Source organism: Rhinoraja longicauda, chromosome 26 (assembly GCF_053455715.1).
Source record: "Rhinoraja longicauda isolate Sanriku21f chromosome 26, sRhiLon1.1, whole genome shotgun sequence".
NCBI lineage: Eukaryota > Metazoa > Chordata > Chondrichthyes > Rajiformes > Arhynchobatidae > Rhinoraja > Rhinoraja longicauda.
Genome location: NC_135978.1, coordinates 30,636,768 through 30,656,976, shown reverse-complemented (window position 1 = coordinate 30,656,976; position 20,209 = coordinate 30,636,768). Strand labels below are relative to the sequence as shown.

Genomic DNA, 20,209 nt, shown 5'->3' with positions numbered 1-20,209 from the left:
GCAAGAGGCACAGAAGTGTGAAAACGCACACCTCCAGATTCAAGGACAGTTTCTTCCCAGCTGTTATCAGGCAACCGAACCATCCCACCACAACCAGAGAGCAGTGCTGAACTACTATCTACCTCATTGGTGACCCTCGGACTATCCTTGATCGGACTTTGCTGGCTTTACCTTACATTAAACGTTATTCCCTTATCAATAGACAATAGGTGCAGGAGTAGGCCATTCCTCCCTTCGAGCCAGCACCACCGTTCAATGTGATCATGGCTGATCATTCTCAATCAGTTGCCTGTTCCTGCCTATCATGTATCAATACACTGCAAATGGCTCGATTGTAATCATGCATTATGGCGAGTCTGGGGGCTCGTTCTTTGTTAAAGAAGTTTATTGCGACAGCAACATTCGATTACAAAGTATAACGAACGAGATTACAGACAACCATTAACTCTAACTGTTCACTTCGAGGAACTCTCCCAACTGACTGGTTTTGGGTGCCAAAACCACACGTGACGTCGCTGTCCAATCAGCGGGCTCAACTCCCTGGACCAATCCCTACGGTCGCACCCACACGTGACCTTGCTGGCCAATCTGAGGGTTCGATTCCCAGGTCAATCTCTATGGTCGCTACATGACCCCCCCCCAGAACCGAGGTACGGAACCTAGCAGGGAGCCGGATTTCACGACCAGAACGAGTAAGGACAGGGGCTGCCTTTAACCGCGATGAGGGTAGGCCCTTTCTTACCCGATCGGGTTTCGAGGTCAGTCGGCGGCACGATGCTGACTATGGCTCCCGTGTCAACCAAAAATTCCATGTCTGTGAATCGATCTCGGACGTAGAGGCGTCGGTTCTGGCCAATCGCAACCGCCTCTATGTACGACCGGCCGAGGCATTTCCCGAGAAGGTGCAAGGTGAGCGGCAGTTGCGGGCTTCTCCACCCCATCGTAGATGATAGTAACACCAGCCGCGCTTGTGCGGATCCTTTTGGCGGGCTTTTGGAGAAATGGCGGGAGACGCGGCGCCATCTTGGTGCCGCTGCGGGCTGCCTAATGGTGCCGAGACCTTGTCGATAGAACTGTTTCTTTTTGATTTGGACGCCATGAGCGCATCGGCTTTCTCTGCGTATGCCATGGGGTCCTTAAAAGAACAATCCGTGAGCATGAGCTTGACATCTTCGGGAAGCTGCTCTCGGAATGCCTGTTCGAACATGAGGCAATCCTTGTGCTCACCTGCCAGCGCCAACATTTCGGCCATGAGGACGGACGGCAGCCGATCTCCGAGATACGGTAGGTGCATAAGCCTCTTAGCTCGGTCATGCCTACTGAATCCGAAGGTTCGTAACAAGAGTACCTTCAGTGCCTCGTACTTGCCGTCTGCAGGAGGGGCGATGATGAACCGCATCACCCGCGCGGACGTCTCCGGCGGTAGAGCACTGACGAGGTAATAGTACTTTGTCTCGTCCGCCGAGATGTTTCTTAGGTGAAACTCAGCTTCGGCATGGACAAACCAAGATTGTGGTTGATGTGCCCAAAACGGCGGAAGGTGAACGCTGACCGTGTTTAGCTGCGGTGCGCCGGGCGTAGGAACCGAAGACGAGGCGTCTTGTTCACCCATGGTAGGTGATCGGCTGGATCACGTCGGGGTCACCAATATGGCGAGTCTGGAGGCTCGTTCTTTGTTAAAGAAGTTTATTGCGACAGCAACATTCGATTACAAAGTATATCGAACGAGATTACAGACAACCATTAATTCCAACTGTTCACTTCGAGGAACTCTCCCAACTCACTGGTTTTGGGCGCCAAAACCACACGTGACGTCGCTGTCCAATCAGCGGGCTCAACTCCCTGACGTCGCTGTCCAATCAGCGGGCTCAACTCCCTGGACAAATCCCTACGGTCGCACCCACACGTGACCTTGCTGGCCAATCTGAGGGTTCGACTCCCAGGACCAATCTCTACGGTCGCTACAGCATTGTCTTTCTGCTGACTGGTTAGCACGCAACAAAAGATTTCCACTGTACCTCGGTACATGTGACAATAAACTAAACTGACACTGAAACTGAACTGAGAAAAGATTTACGAGGATGTTGCCAGGACTCGAGGAGCCTGAGCTATTGGGAGAGGCTGGGCGGGCTGGGACTTTATACCTTGGAGAGCAGTAGGCCGAGGGGTGATCTTGTGGAGGGGTATAATAATGAGCTTTCTACACTGTTTTTTTTTTTTTTTAATGTACCTTTTCTATTTGGAATAAAGTTTATTTCTGAAGTAAACAATGATTAAACCTCCAGGCCAAGTATGAAAGTTGGGGCGTTGAACTTTGAAGTTGTACAAAATGTCAGTGAAGCCACTTTTGGAGTGTTGTGTTCAGCTTTGGTCGCCGTGAAGTAGGAAGGACATTTGTCAAGCCGGAAAGGGTGCGGAGAAGATTTACGAGGATGTTGCCAGGTCCCGAGGACCCAAGCTACAGGGAGAGGTTGGGCAGGCCAGGACTATACTCCTTGGAGCGTGTGAGGCCGAGGGGCGATCTTATAGAGCTGCACAAGGTCAGGAGGGGAATTGTTAGAGTGAATGGCCATCATCTCCCTCCGTCCTCCCATCTTGAGCCAGGCCTGTTGTGGGACTGGGCCAACTTGCCTCTCTCGGCTGGTTCCTGGTTGTTTAGTTCAGTTTAGTTTATTGTCACGTGTACCGAGGTACGGTGAAACGCTTCCCAATCCGGGCGGGCTCATGGGTCCTCAGCGGGCGGTGAGCCAGGCCTGCCTAGTCTAGTTTAGAGATGGACCCTTCAGAAACAGGCCCTTCGGCCCGTCGAGTCTGCGCCGACCAGTGATCTCCCCGCACATTAACGCAAGCCCACACACACTGGGGACAACTTACACGTATACCAAGTATACAAAGCCGAGCCAATTAACCTACAAACCCGCACGTCTTTGGAGTGTGGGCGGAGTGCGAAGATCTCGGAGAAAACCCACGCAGGTCACGGGGAGAACGTGCAAACTCCGTACAGGCAGGACCCGCAGTTGGGATGGAACCCGGGTCTCCGACGCTGCAAGCGCTGTAAGGCATCAACTCTACCGCTGCGCCACCATGTCGCCCGCCCTGTTGTCGGGGCGGGCCGTAGGAGTGGGTTTCCCTCTGCGGGCAGGTTCACGGTTGTGCAGTGGGAAGGTGATCCAGGCCTGCTGCCACTCTGGGTGGACCGCAGCTCGCTGGGAGGGGGGGGGGGGCCTTAGTCCAGCGTCCACCGCCGTCTCCCTCCGCCCTCCGCTCCCGGCGCGATCACGGTTCCCCGGTTCACCAGCGGGTGGGACATATACTGACTACCTGAAGAACAGATGCCCTCCAACAAATGTTGTTTGATGCCCTTTGGATATCCAGGAATGGTTTTGCCATGGTGTAGGTGCTGTATAGATACATGCTGCCACCACGCTCCTCATTAGGGGCCTGGGCTCTGCTGTGGAGGTGGAAATATCCTCTCTACATCCACTCTCTCCAGGCCTTCCACTGTCTGGGATGTACAGAGCGCAGGGTGACAGTGCAGAATAATGAGCCTCTCCAGTGGGGAATATTAGCATTAGCATTCAGCTGGCTGATCACAGCTTCAGTTCCACTGGACTGAAGTCAGACAGTGAAGGGGCAAGTTCTTCACAGCCACCGCTTGATAAACATCCCCTGGCTTTCTTTCGAGGGAGTGAGTTAACGGTTCTCGATGCTGACATTTAAACGTGAAATGGTGATGGTTCTGGTTTGGGTTTTTTTTAATGCTCCATTTGCCACGACAAAGTGGAGCGTTGGAATGGGAATAAACGTTCGTGGGGTGTCACAGACCGGGGACGGAACTACAAGATCACTGCAGACATTTAATTTATATGACAGCACAGTGGTGCAGCGGTAGAGTTGCTGCCTCACAGCGCCAGAGACCCGGGTTCCATCCCGACTACGGGCGCCGTCTGTACGGAGTTTGCACGTTCTCCCCGTGACCTGCGTGGGTTTTCTCCAAGATCTTCAGTTTCCTCCCTCACTCCAACGGCGTACAGGTTTGTAGGTTAATTGGCTTGGTAGGAATGTAAAATTGTCCCTAGTGCATAGTTAGTGTGCAGGGATCGCTGGTCGCCGCGGACACGGTGGGCCGAAGGGCCTATTTCCGCGCTGTAACTCTAAGTTCTAAACCTCTGCTGTTCTGCAGGCCCATGTCTTACACTGGTCGAAGTCCCAACAAAGCATCCAATCAATGTTATGAGGCAAAGGCAGGAGAATGGGGTTGAGAGGGGAAGATGGGGCAGCCATGATTGAATGGTGGCGTGGACTTGAGATAGACACAAAATGCTGGAGTAACTCAGCGGGTCAGGCAGCATCTCCGGAGAGAAGGAATGGGTGACGTTTCGGGTCGAGACGTTTCTTCAGACTGAGAGTCGGGGGGGGGGGGGAGATATAGAGATAAGGAAGTGCAAGGTGTGAGAACGAGACATCAAAGGGGGTAGAGATCAAGGAAATGTAGAATAGATCATTGTTAGCTAGGAGAAGGTAGCAACAAAGCAAACGGAGATCAAATGTAATCGGGAACAGTAAGACTGGTCGGAGAACTGAGAAGGGGAGGGATGGAGAGAGAGAGGGAAAGCAAGGGCTACTTAAGGAGTAGACGGCAGAGTAGACTTGATGGGCCGAATGGCCTAATTCTGCTCTTATCACTTATGACCTTATGTGGAGCTGAGAGGGGTGTAGTCACATTGGGAGGTGCAGCCACCAATCCCCACTGATTGTGGTATTTGATGTGAAGACTGTAATGTGTGGCGTGGGTTGGCAGGGTACTGCTCCTAATGCCTTGGGGACCATATCTGAGGAAGGGTGTGCTGGCCTTGAGAGGGTCCAGAGGAGGTTTACCAGAATGATCCCAGGAATGCGTGGGTTAACATATGATGATCGTTTGTCAGCACTGGGCCTGTACTCGCTGGAGTTTAGAAGGATGAGGGGGGAACCTCATTGAAACATACGGAATAGTGAAAGACCTGGATAGAGTGGATGTGGAGAGGATGATTCCACTGGTTTAGAGATACAGCGCGGAAACAGGCCCTTCGGCCCACCGGGTCCGCGCCGACCAGCGATCCCTGCACATACCCACTAGGGACAATTTTTACATTTACCAAGCCAATTAGCCTAGATACCTGCACGTCTTTGGTGGGAGGAAACCGAAGATCTCGGAGAAAACCCACGCAGGTCACGGGGAGAACGTACAAACTCCGTACAGACAGCACCCGCGGTTGGGATTGAACCCGGGTCTCCGGCGCTGCATTCGCTGTAAGGCGGCAACTCTACCGCTGCGCCTAGTGGGAGAGTCAGAGGTCACAGCCTCAGAATTAAAGTACGTTCCTTTAGGAAGGAGATGAGTTGGAATTTCTTTACTCAGAGGGTGGTGAATCTGTGGAATTCTTTGCCACAGAGGCCTGTGGAGACCTAGTCAGTGGGTATTTTTAAGGCAGAGTTAGATAGTTTCTGGATTAGTGCGGGTGTCAGGGGTTACGGGGAGAAGGCAGGAGAATGGGGTTAAGAGGGAGAGATAGATCAATCATGATTGAATGGCGGACTAGACTCGATGGGCCGAATGGCCTAATTCTGCTCTTAGAACCTTTGAATTTGTGAATGCGGTTGCCAGGAATTCTTCACACGGCATGAATATTTCAACAGTCTGTTTCTGTTCTGAGTTTATTTACAATTAATTAACAAAATCTCCTCAAAGCATTTTGAAGTTGTGGTGACGTCTATGAATAATGATCATCTTGCCAGCTTCCTGCTGCCTGACTGAGGGATGTTCAAAGCTGTGTAAATCCCAGTCTTAGTCAGAGCAAATCCAATAAACCCAGTAAGATAGCGTGAATATCCGAGCCTTAATGTGAAAGGCTCAGCAGACTGTGGAACAGATTCTTTATCTCCGGTATCAGGCTTTAGACTTTAGGTCAGAATGTCATAAGTGATCGGAGTAGAATTAGGCCATTCGGCCCATCAAGTCTACTCCGCCATTCAATCATGGCTGACCTATCTCTCCCTCCACAATCTTTGGAGGCGGACACAAAACGCTGGAGTAGCTCGGCGGGACAGGCAGCGTCTCTGGAGAGAAGGATTGGGTGACGTTTCGGGTCGAGACCCTTCTTCAGACCTCGACCGGAAACCCGAAAAAAAATATCCACTGATGGCCTCCACAACCTTCTGTGGCAAAGAATAACACTTTATTAGATGTAAGACTTTAGAGACACAGCAAGGAATTCTTTAGATTTTTAGATTTAGAGACACAGCGCGGAAACAGGCCCTTCGGCCCACCTAGTCCGCGCCGACCAGCGATCCCCACACATTAACACTATCCTACACCCAATTTTTACATTTACCCAGTCAATTAACCTGCATACTTGCACGTCTTTGGAGTGTGGGAGGAAACCGAAGATCTGGGAGAAAACCCACGCAGGTTACGGGGAGAACGTACAAACTCCGTACAGACAGCGCCCGTAGTCGGGATGGAACCCGAGTCTCCGGCGCTGCATTCGCTGTAAGGCAGCAACTCTACCGCTGCGCCACCGTGCCGCCCATGCCAATCAGGCCCTTCGGCCCACCGAGCCCGCACCGACCAGCGATCACGCGCACACTAGTGCTAACCTACACTCCAGGGACAATTTACAGTCAAGTCAAGTCAATTTTATTTGTATAGCACATTTAAAAACAACCCACGTTGACCAAAGTGCTGTACATCTGATTAGGTACTAAGGAAAAAAATGAAACATACAGTAGCACGCAAACAGTTCACAGCGCCTCCTCAATGAGCCTCAAACACTAGGGAGTAGAAATAGGTTTTGAGCCTGGACTTAAAGGAGTCGATGGAGGGGGCAGTTCTGATGGAGAGAGGGATGCTGTTCCACGGTCTAGGAGCTGCAACCGCAAAAGCGCGGTCACCCCTGAGCTTAAGCCTAGACCGCGGGATAGTGAGTAGACCCAAGTCGGCCGACCTGAGGGACCTGGAGTTAGAGAGGGGGGTTAGAAGATTTTTGATGTAGGGGGGGGGAGTGTCCATTTAGGGCTTTATACGTGAATAGGAGGAGCTTGAAGTTGATTCTGTACCGTACAGGGAGCCAGTGGAGAGAGGCCAGAATCGGGGTGATGTGGTCCCTTTTACGGGTACCCGTCAGGAGTCTCGCTGCGGCGTTTTGGACCAGTTGCAGGCGGGACAGGGAAGATTGGCTGTTCCCAGTGTATAGGGAGTTGCAGTAGTCTAGGCGGGAGGAAATGAAAGCGTGAATGATTTTTTCTGTGTCGTCGAATTGGAGGAAAGGTTTGATTTTAGCTATGGTTCGAAGTTGGAAGAAGCTGGCTTTTACCACAGCGTTGACTTGCTTAGTCAGTCGGCGGGAGGGGGTGCACTCCAAACCTTCTGTGTTGTCTACTGGACGGGAGCGGGGACGAGGAATGACCAGGGTGGGACAAGTCTTTGATTATGTTGGCAAGTCTTTGATTATGTTTTCCGAGGCACCGTGAGGTGTAGATGGAGTCAATGGTGGGGAGTCTGGCTTCTCTATCAATGGTGGTGGGTCTGGTCTGTGATGTCAATGGTGGGCAGTCTGGTCTGTGTTGTCAATGGTGGTGGGTCTGGTCTGTGTTGTCAATGGTGGGGAGTCTGGCTTCTCTATCAATGGTGGGGAGTCTGGTCTGTGTGGTCAATGGTGGGCAGTCTGGTCTGTGATGTCAATGGTGGTGGGTCTGGTCTGTGTTGTCAATGGTGGTGGGTCTGGTCTGTGTTGTCAATGGTGGGCAGTCTGGTCTGTGTGACAGAGTGCAAAATATAGACGCTGGATTATTTCTCCTCAACAGGAGACGGGCGTTACAGGAGGACGTGGATAGGGGGGCATTTTGGGAGCAGGGAGAAGGAGGAATGACTGGAAATGTTTCCTTCCCTTTCTCTCAAAAGATTGAACTTCCTTTGTTGGCATTAGCTCCACGTGAGAAGGTGTTCCACTTGTCACCCGGTCAGTCACGGCACACGTGCACCACTCCCACCCGACACACACACTGCATCATGGTTGGCAAATTACCAAGAGTCACACAGTGTGGAAACTGGCCCTTCGGCTCAACTTGCCCACACAAACCAACATGTCCCAGCTACACTAGTCCCACCTGCCTGTGTTTGGTCCATATCCCTCTAAACCTGTCCTATCCATGTACCTGTCTAATTGCTTCCAAAACGTTGGGATAGTCCCTGCCTCAACCACCTCCTCTGGCAGCTTGTTCCATGCACCCACCGCCCTCTGTGTGAAAAAGTTACCCCTCAGGTTCCCATAAAATCTTTCCCCCTTCACCTTAAACCTGTGCCGTCTGGCTCTACATTCCCCTACACTGGGCAAGAGACTGTGTGCATCCACCAGATCTATTCCTCCCATGATTCTGTACACCTTTATAAGATCACCCCTTGTCCTCCTGCGCTCCAGGGAATAGAGACCCAGCCTGCTCAACCTCTCCCTATAGCTCAGGCCCTCATGTCCTGGCAACATCCTTGCAAATCTTATCCGTCCCCTTTCCAATTTGACCCGTCGAGGGAAGTCTTTGCACTGACAAATGGACTCGCAATGGAGACCAATTCCATGGAGCTTTTTGTGGAAGAAGCTCCTCACTCGTACAGCATGACAAAAGGCCATTCGGCCCTACTCACCCCTGCCAACCAAGATGCCTCATCGACACACTTAATCATCACGTCCCGCCTCACTGAGTTTGGCCCCTATCCCTCTCAACCTTTCCCAACCATGCATTCGTAAGAAGATTCAGCTTAGCATTGCTTAGTTCAGAGATTAGGGCGGCACGGTGGTGCAGCGGTAGAGTTGCTGCCTCACAGCGCCAGAGACCCAGGTTCGATCGTGACTATGGGTGCAGTCTGTACGGCATTTATATGTGACCTGCGTGGGTTTTCTCCAGCAGCTCCAGTTTCCTCCCACACTCCAAAGACATGCAGGTTTGTAAGTTAATTGGCTTTGGTAAAATGTTAACACTGTCCCAAGTGTGTGTAGGGCAGTGCTGGTGTCAGGGGTGAGCACTGGTTGGCACAGACTTGGTGGGCTGAAGGGCTACGTTTACGCTCTGTATCTCGAAAGTCTAAAGACACAGCATGGAAACTGGGCCTTCAGCCCAGCAAGTCCACACTGATCATCGGTCACCCATTCACATTCGTTCCACTTTACCCCACTTTCCCATCCACTCCCGACAAACCAGCAGCAATTTACAGAGGCCCACTAACTACGGGTGCTGTCTGTACAAAGTTTGCACCTTCTCCCCGTGACCTGCGTGGGTTTCCTCCAGGATCTCTGGTGTCCGCACACACTCCAAAGACGTACAGGTTTGTAGGTTAATTGGCTTGGTGTAATTGCAAATGACCCCTAGTGCGTGTAGGATGGTTCAAGTGTGTGGGGATCGTCGGTCAGCAGGGATACAGTGTGCTAAACAGCATGTATCTCTAAAGTCTACAGATACAACATGGAAACAGGTCCTTCAGCCCACCGAGACTACACTGAAGAAGGGTCTCGACCCGAAACGTCACCCATTCCTTCTCTCCTGAGATGCTGCCTGACCTGCTGAGTTACTCCAGCATTTTGTGAATAAATACCTTCGAGTCTACACTGATAATCGCTCACACTAGATCTATGTTATCCCACTTTTGCATCCACTCCCCGCGCATGAGGGACAATTTACAGACAATTTACACTTAACCTGCAAACCTGCACGTCATTGGCGTGTGGAAGGAAACCGGAGCACCCGGAGGAAACCCACGTGGTCAGAGGGAGAACGTGCAAACTCCGCACACACAGCAGCACCCGAGGTCAGGATTAAACCCGGGCCTCTGGCACCGTGAGGCAGCGGCTCTACCCGCTGCACCACCCAGGCCTGGCGCCAGGTCACATCAAGGAGTTGAGCGACTGGGACCACATCCAACGTGACTTAGTCAGGCAACAGGACAAAGCTGAATGTTGCAGCTTAGTTTCAGCTGATTAATGCGAGCTATAAATTCATAATCCTTAATAACACAACAACAGCTATGCACGCCATTTGTTTGGCAGCTCGTGACAAATTTGGAACGTGATCAACTGCTGTTCATGTTGTCCATGAATTAATTGTTTCAGAGTTAATCCAAAAGTCTTCACTGCCTCCTGTGCCCTCATAACAAGGTCCAATGTAAGCTTCATGTGACACGAGCACAATTAGGCCATTCGGCCCATCGTCTACTCCACCATTCTATCATGGCTGATCTATTTTACCCTCTCAACCCTCTTCTCTTGCCTTCTCCCCATAACCCCCAACATCCATACTAATCAAGATCCTGTCAAACGCTCTCTCGCTCTCTCTCTCTCTCTCTCTCTCTCTCTCTCTCTCTCTCTCTCTCTCTCTCTCTCTCTCTCTCTCTCTCTCTCTCTCTCTCTCTCTCTCTCTCTCTCTCTCTCTCTCTCTCTCTCTCTCTCTCTCTCTCTCTCTCTCTCTCTCTCTCTCTCTCTCTCTCTCTCTCTCTCTCTCTCCCTCTCTCTCTCTCTCTCTCTCTCTCTCCCTCTCTCTCTCCCTCTCCCTCTCCCTCTCTCCCTCTCTCATCAGAACTGTGACATTCAGTTAAGAAAGCTTAACAATGTCCTTAAAATGTAGAATGCTTCGTAATTGCCAATTGTTCGCTGTAACCATCTGGGAATATCATTGTTTTAAGTAGCAGAGACGAACAACTGCAGTTGCTGGTTAGTACATCAGTGGACACAAAGCGCTGGAGTAGCCCAGCGGGTCAGGCAGCATCTCTGGAGAACCTGGACAGATGGCGTTTGGGGTCGGGACCGTTCTTCAGACTCTCGGCCTGGAACTGGGCCTGGAATCTGGGCGAGTTGACCGCCCCCTGCTGGCGGCCGGGGGAGTGGTGCGGATCGATGGCTGCAGCGGGTGAGGGTCAATTGTGGTGGAAGCCGGGAAGCGGCCGACGAAACGATGTGGGAGAAGCCCCAGCTTGGAAGCGGACTGATCCCGGGCTGTCAGGGCAGCCGGGGCGGGAAGCGGCCGGGAAGTGGCGTGGGCAGCCATCAGTAGGAGTCTGTCTGCCACAGCAGTCCGCTCAGGGCGGCACGGTGGCGCAGCGGTAGAGTTGCTGCCTCACGGCGCCAGAGACCCGGGTTCGATCCCCACTACGGGCGCTGTCTGTACGGAGTTTGTACGTTCTCCCCGTGACCTGCGTGGGTTTTCCCCGGGATCTTCAGTTTCCTTCCACACTCCAAAGACGTGCGGGTCTGTAGGTTAATTGGTTTGGTATAAGTGTAAATGGTCCCCTGTGTGTGTGTGCGTGTGTGCGTGTGTGTGTGTGTGTGTGTGTGTGTGTGTGTGTGTGTGTGTGTGTGTGTGTGTGTGTAGGATAGTGCGAGTGTACGGGGATCGCTGGTCGGCGCGGACTCGGTGGGCCGAAGGGCCTGTTTCCGCGCTGTATCTCTAAAAAAACATGGAATACTGTATGTGACTTTGATCATAAAGCAGCATCTGCAGTTCTTCATGTCCACAACGAAACCATTTGCAACAGCTGGTTCCTCTTTTACCTTCTTGCGTTACTGGAGATCATAAGGTCATAAGCGATAGGAATAGAATTAGGCCATTCGGCCCATCAGGTCTACTCCGCATTTCAATCATGGCCGATCTATCTCTCCCCTCCTAACCCCGGTCTCTTGCCTTCTCCCCCCTAACCTCTGACACCAGTACTAATCAAAAATCTATCTATCTCTGCCTTAAATATACCCACTGACTTGGCCTCCACAGCCTTCTGTGGCAAGGATTTCCACAGATTCACCACCCTCTGACCAAATTTGATTTGAAAACAAAACTGTTCTGAGAGGTTTACTGTTACTCCACCACAATGGGTGTGTGAATCGCTCAGTCAAAGGTGGGGCTGCATTTCCTGACGAGAAGCGTCCCGATCACCAACGGTTATCAGATGGCACAGAGTTGCCAATGCTGAGAACTCAGTCAAACCGCCCCACTCAGCAGCAGGGCCGAACACACCCGGCTCCAAAGACTGAGTGTAGGAAAGAACTGCAGACGCTGGTTTAAACTGCAGACAGACACAAAATGCTGGAGGAACTCAGCCGGACAGGCAGCGATTCTGGAGGGAAGGAATGGGTGACGTTTCAGGTCGATGTCCGAAGAAGGGTCTCGACCCGAAACGTCACCCATTCCTTCCCTCCAGAGATGCTGCCTGACCCGCTGAGTTACTCCAGCTTTTTTGTGTCTGCCTAGAAAGACTGACTAGACTAGTTGTTGCAACATTTAAAGCACCTTCACGTCTGTGCTTGCAGTTTAATTGAGTTTATTGTCACGTGTGCTGAGGTACAGTGAAAAGCTTTTGTTGCGTGCTAACCAGTCAGCGGAAAGACAGTACATGATTACATTCTAGTCACAGGTACATGATAAGGGAATAACATTTAGTGCCAGGTAAAGCCAGTAAAGTCCGATCAAAGATAGTCCGAGGGTCACCCATGAGGTCGTTCAGGACTGCTCTCTGAACATGGTAGAATGATTCATAAGGTCATAAGTGATAGGAGAAGAATTTGGCCATTAAGTCTACTCCGCCATTCAATCACGGCTGATCTATCTCTCCCTCCTAAGAAACACTTAGACTGGTGCATGGATAGGACAGGTTTAGAAGACAGACACAAAAAGCCGGAGTAACTCAGCAGGTCAGACAGCATCTCTGGAGAAAAGCAATAGGTGATGAAGAAGAGTCTTGACCCGAAATGTCACCCATTCCTTTTCTTCCAAGATGCTGTCTGACCCGCTGAGTTACTCCATCTTTTTGTGTCTCTCTTCGGTTTAAACTGGCATCTGCAGTTCCTTCCCAAGCATAGGTTTAGAAGGATAGGGGCCAAACGCAGGATTCCTATGAAATCTTTCCTCCCCTCACCTTGAACCGATGTCCTCTGGATCTTGATTCACCTGATCTGGGTAAAAGACTCTGTGCATTCACCCTATCTATTCCTCTCATGCTCTTAAACACCGGCACGTGGGCGGCACGGTGGCGCAGCGGTAGTGTTGCTGCCTGACAGCACTTTCAGTGCCAGAGACACTGGTTCGATCCTGACTATGGGCGCTGTCTGAACGGAGTTTGTACGTTCTCCCTGTAACCGCGTGGGATTTCTCCGAGATCTTTGGTTTCCTCCCACACTCCAAAGACGTACAGGTTGGCAGGTTAATTAGCTCGGTATCAATGTACAATTGTCCCTAGTGTGTGTAGGGTAGTGTTAGTGCACGGGGATCGCTGGTCGGTGCGGACTCGGTGGGCCGAAGGGCCTGTTTCCGCGCTGTGTCTCTAAACTAAACTAATCCTCTATAAGATCACACCCCTCATCTCCTGTCATTTTGGCCTCAGTAGAAACAGAGCAATTCTCGCCCTGACTCTTGAATGTATTTTTTTTAAAACAGACCGCATCCTTGATCTACAATGGTGGAAATGTGTCCACCATCCGTGTGTGTAGAAATCCACTATCAATTTGACCATCATCTGTGTAAGTGCAACTTACGCTCATAAAAGCACCCTGCACATTGTTGTGATCTCACTGAGTAATAGGCTGGAGGCAACCAGGGAACTAACATTCAGCCGCGAAGAGTGGGGAGAAGATTAACGACGATGTGGCCAGGACTTGGACAGAGCTTGGACAGGCTAGGACTTTACTCCTTGGAGCGCAGGAGGACGAGATGTGTGAATGGCTTGTACTTGCCCAAATATCTTTGTCGTTGATGTGACCTTAAAGGTCTTGGAGCGCAGGAGGATGAGGGGTGGTCTTATAGAGGCGTACAAGACCATGAGAGGAGTAGGTAGAGCAGATGCACAAGAGTATTTTACCCAGAGTAGGGGGGAATCAAGAACCGGAGAACATAGGTTTAATGGGAGAGGGGAAGGATTGAATAGGAACCCAAGGGACACCAGCACCTGGAGTATTGTGTTGTGGGTATACGGAACGAGCTGCCAGAGGAGCAGGTACAATAACATTTAGAAGACACTTGGGCACAAGAAAGGATTCGAGAGATATGGGCCAAATGGGACTCGTGTAGATGGGGCATCTTGGTCGGCGTGGACAAGGTGGGACGAAGGGTGAGTTTCCATGATGTACGACTCGATAACTAATTAAATAAATCCCGAACAAAAAAAACACCCTAGGATTCACTTTCCAAAACTGAAAGGAGACAGTGTAATTCACCAGGCAATAAAGCAACAGATGGTTTATAAAATGTACTGAATTATTCATGGTGGTTTATAGTAGATCACTGTGCCACCTACGGGTCATAGAACGTGATCCAGGAGTTATTTTGCAGAACACTCAAAGGAACTTGGCTTTATCATGACAATAAAACTGAATGAATAACCTTTCTTAATTCCCCACACAATGTCAGTTATAACCATGCATTCGATAGTTTTAGTTGGAGATAGTTAGTTTAGAGATACAGGGACACAGGTCCTTTAGCCTACTGGGTCCACGCCGACCATCCACTCACACTAGTATAAGAAAATAACTGCAGATGCTGGTACAAATCGATTTATTCACAAAATGCTGGAGTAACTCAGCAGATCAGGCAGCATCTCGGGAGAGAAGGAATGGGTGACGTTTCGGGTCGAGACCCTTCTTCACACCAGTTCTATGTTCCCCTATTTTCTCATCCGCGCCCTTTACACCAGAGGCCAATTAACCCACAAGCCCGCACGTCATGGGGATGCGGGGGGGAAACCAGAGCACCCGGAGAAAACGCACGCGGTCACATGGAGAACGTACAAACTCCACACAGACAGCACCCAAGGTCAGGATCGAACCCGGGTTTCTGGCGCTGTGAGGCAGTAACTCTACCGCTGCACCACTGTGCTGCCTCAAGTTGGGCAAATTAAAGTGGTGATAAGGATATATGTTGACAGGGAAAAGCTTAAAGCCCATCGTAACATTGCAAACTATTGGCAACAAGGGCACTTCTGAACTGTATTCACTGCTTGAAGAAGGAAGTCCATCAGCACTTGCCAAATTCTCACCATTGGCAAGAAATCATGGTCAAGTAAATGAGTCTTTTTGTTTTGTGTCCCGTCCAGTTGAGTTTAGTTTGGAGATACAGAGCAGAAACAGACCTTTCGGCCCATCGAGTCCGTGCCGTCCAACTATCCCCGCACACCGACACTATCCTGCACATTAGGGACAATTTACAATTTTTCTTTTCCGAAGCCAAGTTAACCGACAAACCCGTAGGTCTTTGGAGTGTGGGAGGAAACCTGAGCACCGGGAGAAAACCCACGTGGTCGCGGGGAGAACGTACAAACTCCACACAGACAGCACCCGTGGCCAGGATGGAACCCGGGTGTCTGGCGCTGTGAGGCAGCAACTCTACCGCTGAGCCGCCCTATCTTAGTTTAGAGATGCAGCAGCATAGGAATAAACCTATCCTATCCATGTACCTGTCCAAATGACTTTTAAATGTTGTCAGAGTCTCTGCCTCAACTACCACTTTGTTCAGTTTGGAGATGCAGCATGAAAACAGGCCCTTCGGCCCAACGAGTCCGCACCGACCCATCGATCACCCGTTCATACTAGTTCTATGTTATCTCACTTCCCCATCTGCTCCCTGTGCACCTGGGGGCAATTTAGAGAGGAAATTTGAGCAAATCCAATTTACCTACAAACCTGCACATCTTTGGAGTGTGGGAGGAAACCCACATGGCCACAGGGAGAACGTGCAAACACCGCACAGACTGCAACCATGGTCCGGATCGAACCCTGGTCTGTGGCGCTGTGAGGCAGTAGTTCCACCCGCTGCAGTGCCTAACGTATATTTCACGGAAATGTATGCAAAAAAACAAAGATTTCACTGTATTTAGGTTAACGTGATAATAACATTGGACACTACAATCTGTTCGGTGGATGCCCTTTACCTTTAGAAAGGAGATGAGGAGGAATTTCTTTAGTCAGAGGGCGGTGAATCTGTGGAACTCATTGCCACAGAAGGCTGTGGAGGCCAAGTCAGTGGGTATTTTTAAGGCAGAGATAGACAGATTCTTGATTACTAAGGGTGTCAGGGGTTGTGGGGAGAAGGCAGGAGAATGGGGTTGAGAGAGAGAGAGAGATCAGCCATGACTGAATGGAGGAGCAGACTTGATGGGCCGAATGGCCTAATTCTGCTCCTGGAACATATGAACTGTCTGTGTTTACCGTGTCGAGTAAAGGTCGCCACAGGTGCCAACATTAAACAATCTGCCTCACGAACTTCCAAGAGCCCCTCAAATACAAAATCAGTTTGCTCTTGTTTCTGTTTTTTTTAATTTCCCTCTGCGATCAACTTGGAACACATCGGGAAACGCACTGCCCGTGGTCTTTCAAAATGACTGCAAAAACAAAGTCATTCCGAAATTGAAGGAGCGACCGGTGCAAGAAAAACAAAAATAGCAGAGATTAACGTTAGCCTTTTATTCACAGAGTGCTGGAGTAACTCAGCAGGTCAGGCAGCATCTCAGGAGAGAAGGAATGGGTGACGTTTCGGGTCGAGACCCTTCTTCTGACTGAAGTCAAGTCAAGTCAAGTCAATTTTATTTGTATAGCACATTCAAAAACAACCCACGTTGACCAAAGTGCTGCACATCTGATCAGGAAAAAAAAAAGAAACATGCTGCCGTCAGAGAACAACCTTCCAATTCTTCCCTAGGAGGTCCTGCAGGTGCTGCAAGTGGAACAAACCTTTTCCTATCCATGTACCTGTCCAAATCACCTGTCCATATACCTGTCTAAATGCTGCCAGAGTATCTGCATCAACTACCTTCTCTCCTGAGAAGCTGCCTGACCTGCTGAGTTACTCCAGCATTTTGTGAATAAATACCTTCAACTACCACTTTGTTCAGTTTAGAGATGCAGGATGAAAACAGGCTTCTGTGGGGTGGGGAGGGGGTGGGGAGGGATGGTGGTGGGGTGGGAAACACTTACCAGCCAAATCCCCCGAAGGAAACGCTGCGTTTTCTTCTAAACATGCTTGCTGGTCGCTTGTGTCAGTGGTGTGACTCCTCTCTGCCAAGTCAGGGTTGCCTCGGCTGGTGAAATGTGCACTGGCTGTCAATTGCTCTGCACTTGCAAATCTACTTCCTGGTGGGTTTTTATTTTCGCGCAGATAACCCAACCATCTCAAACTCTGGTGTTTAAAAGGGGCAGTGCAGGTTTTTTTTTTAATTCAGGGGGAGGGCGTTGCAAAAAACAGCGACATCAATTATTATTCCCCCCTCCCCCCCCCCCCCCCCCCCATTTAAAATAAGGAACAACCGCCCTCAAAGTGCATTTTTTGGTCTGCATTAAAAAATAGTGCAATTTCCTTTCATTTTTGTAATCTTCACGCCATAGATTAGCCCTGGTCCCTGTTGCCACGCAGTTGACAAGAGTATTTGAAGCAAAGTGGCGTGCATCTGATATCTCCTTCCTCGTTTGCCTTGCAAAGATGGAGATATTTTAGTTGCATTGTTGCACAGCGATTTTCACCAATCTTGACCCGAGTCTCAAATAGACAATAGACAATAGGTGCAGGAGGAGGCCATTCGGCCCTTCGAGCCAGCACCGCCATTCAATGTGATCATGGCTGATCATTCTCAATCAGTACCCCGTTCCTGCCTTCTCCCCATACCCCCTGACTCCACTATCCTTAAGAGCTCTATCCAGCTCTCTCTTGAATGCATTCAGAGAATTGGCCTCCACTGCCTTCTGAGGCAGAGAATTCCACAGATTCACAACTCTCTGACTGAATTTTTTTTCCTCATCTCAGTTCTAAATGGCCTACCCCTTATTTTTAAACTGTGGCCCCTGGTTCTGGACTCCCCCAACATTGGGAACATGTTTCCTGCCTCTAACGTGTCCAACCCCTTAATAATCTTATACGTTTCGATAAGATCCCCTCTCATCCTTCTAAATGCAGGAGTACAGGTCCACCACTGATTTTCCGCCATCCTTGGTCCCAGAGTCTTGCCCGATTAGATTGTCCGTGTTGGTGCCGGACCCAGAGGTATCCAAAGGTACTGGGTGGAATCCAGAGGTTGCGGGCCAATGTCTCAGCCACAAGGGGCCGAGATACTGTCCCGCAAAGGGAATGGGTCTTAGTTTGGTTTTGGAGATACAGCGTGGAAACAGGCCATTCGGCCCACCGGGCCCCTAGGCCGGTCAGTGTACACTCGCACTATCCCGCACACACGAGAGACAATTCACAATTGTTACCGAAGCCAATTAGCCGACAAACTAGCACGTCTTTGGAGTGTGCGGGGGAAACCGGAGCTCCCGGAGAAAACCCGCGCGGGCCACGGGGAGAAAGTACAGACAGCGCCCCGCTGTCGGGATGGAACCCGGGTCTCCAGGGCCGTGGGGTAGCAGCTCTACCGCTGCCCATTGCCGGCTCCTGCCGGGCCGGAGTTCCAGAGCCCCGGCCTCCGGGGGCACATTCCACCCGCCGATCGGCCGCGGGGGTCCCGATGAGGTCGAGACCAGTCGCCTCGCCCGGGCTGGGGGGCACATTTACGGGGGGGGGGGGGTTGCAAGTCCACTCTGGTGATTCTGTCCGGATTAAAGGAGGTGCCGGGACATGGAGGGTAGAAGCTGAGTCTAACTTGGTTGGAATTACGCTAACCTGGGGTGCAGGGAGTTATGTTTCCACCCGGTCCACCTCTTTCCCAGCACCATTGGGGCAGAGACTAACGGTATAGTTGCTGCCCCCGGAGACCCGGGTTCCATCCCGACCTCGGACGCTGTCTGTACGGAGTTTGTACGTTCTCCCCGTGAACTGCGTGGGTTTAGTTCGGGTGCTCCGGTTTCCAGCCACACTTACAGGTTTGTAGGCTAATTGGTTTGGTATAAGTGTCAATTGTCCTGCAACAGTGTGTGCAGGATAGTGCTAGTGTGAGGGGATCGCTGGACCCGGTGGGCCGAAGGGCCTGTTTCTCTAAACTAAACTTGCTACAGAGCAAAAGGCAGCACATCGCATAGAGTCATTAACCCCTCCCCGAGTGGAGCTATTGTGCCGAACATATTGCACCGCCCCCCTGATATCAGTCTGAAGAAGGGTCTCGACCCGAAACGTCACCCATTCCTTCTCTCCTGAGATGCTGCCTGACCTGCTGAGTTACTCCAGCATTTTGTGGATAAATACCTTCGATTTGTACCAGCATCTGCAGTTATTTTCTTATATATCATTGGCATGTATTAGTGTGAAAGGGGACACATAGTGCTGGAGTGGCTCAGCGGGTCGGGCAGCATCTGTGCAGAACATGGACAGGCAATGTTTCATGTCGGGACCCTTCCTCGGACTGCCCCGCTCACAATTAGGGGGTTTGAGCTGCCAGGATAGGTTGTGGACGAACCTGGATTGTTTTGTCTGGAATGCCAGGGGAATTGAGGGGAAACCTAATAGAAGTAGAAAAAATAATGAGAGGCAGAGATACGGTAGACAGTCAGAACCTTTGTCCAAGATGGAAACATCAAATGGCAGAGGAGGTGAGAGGTTTAAAGGGGATGTGCGGGGCAAGTTTTGTTACACAGAGGGTGGTGGGTGACCGGAACACACTGCCGAGGGTGGTAGTGGAGGCAAGAGATGATAATGGTGCCCAAGAGACTTTTGGACAGGCAGGGTATGGATTATATGCAGGTGGATAAGTGTTGGCCCTGGCATCATGTTCGGCACAGGCATTGTGGGCTGTAAACACTGTGCTGTGCTGTGTGTTCTATTGCTGAAAAGACGAACAATATTTGCGTAACTATATAAAAAAGTTAAAACTATTGATAATGTGGTAATTTAATAAGTATTGTCATAGAAACATAGAAAATCGGTGCAGGAGGAGGCCATTTGATTTTTCCACCTTGGGCAAAGGTTCTGGCTGTCTACCGTATCTATGCCTCTCGTGCCCTTCGAGCCAGCACCGCCAGTCATTGTGATCATGGCTGATCATCCACAATCAGTAACCCGTGCCTGCCTTCTCCCCATATCCCTTGATTCCGCTAGCCCCTAGAGCTCTATCTAACTCTCTTTAAAATCCATCCAGTGAATCAGCCTCCACTGCCTTCTCATATCATATCATATCATATATATACAGCCGGAAACAGGCCTTTTCGGCCCACCAAGTCCGTGCCGCCCAGCGATCTCCGCACATTAACACTATCCTACACACACTAGGGACAATTTTTACATTTTA

The 20,209-nt window shown here is 50.6% G+C and overlaps 1 protein-coding gene across 8 annotated transcripts in view; it reads right to left on the bottom strand.

Annotated features, from left to right (window-relative positions):
- LOC144606161 (rap1 GTPase-activating protein 2-like) overlaps positions 1-20,209 on the bottom strand; it is a 403,406-nt gene that overhangs the window by 271,266 nt on the left and 111,931 nt on the right. Inside the window, exon 1 of one of the 8 annotated variants that reach the window (XM_078421970.1) lies at positions 16,977-17,030. The exons of the other annotated variants lie outside the window; for them this stretch is intronic. Within the exon in view, the coding sequence (XP_078278096.1) occupies positions 16,977-17,020 (44 nt within the window). The 5' untranslated portion in view covers positions 17,021-17,030. Of the gene's footprint in view, positions 1-16,976; positions 17,031-20,209 lie in introns of those variants that run through there. 8 annotated transcript variants of the gene reach the window in all.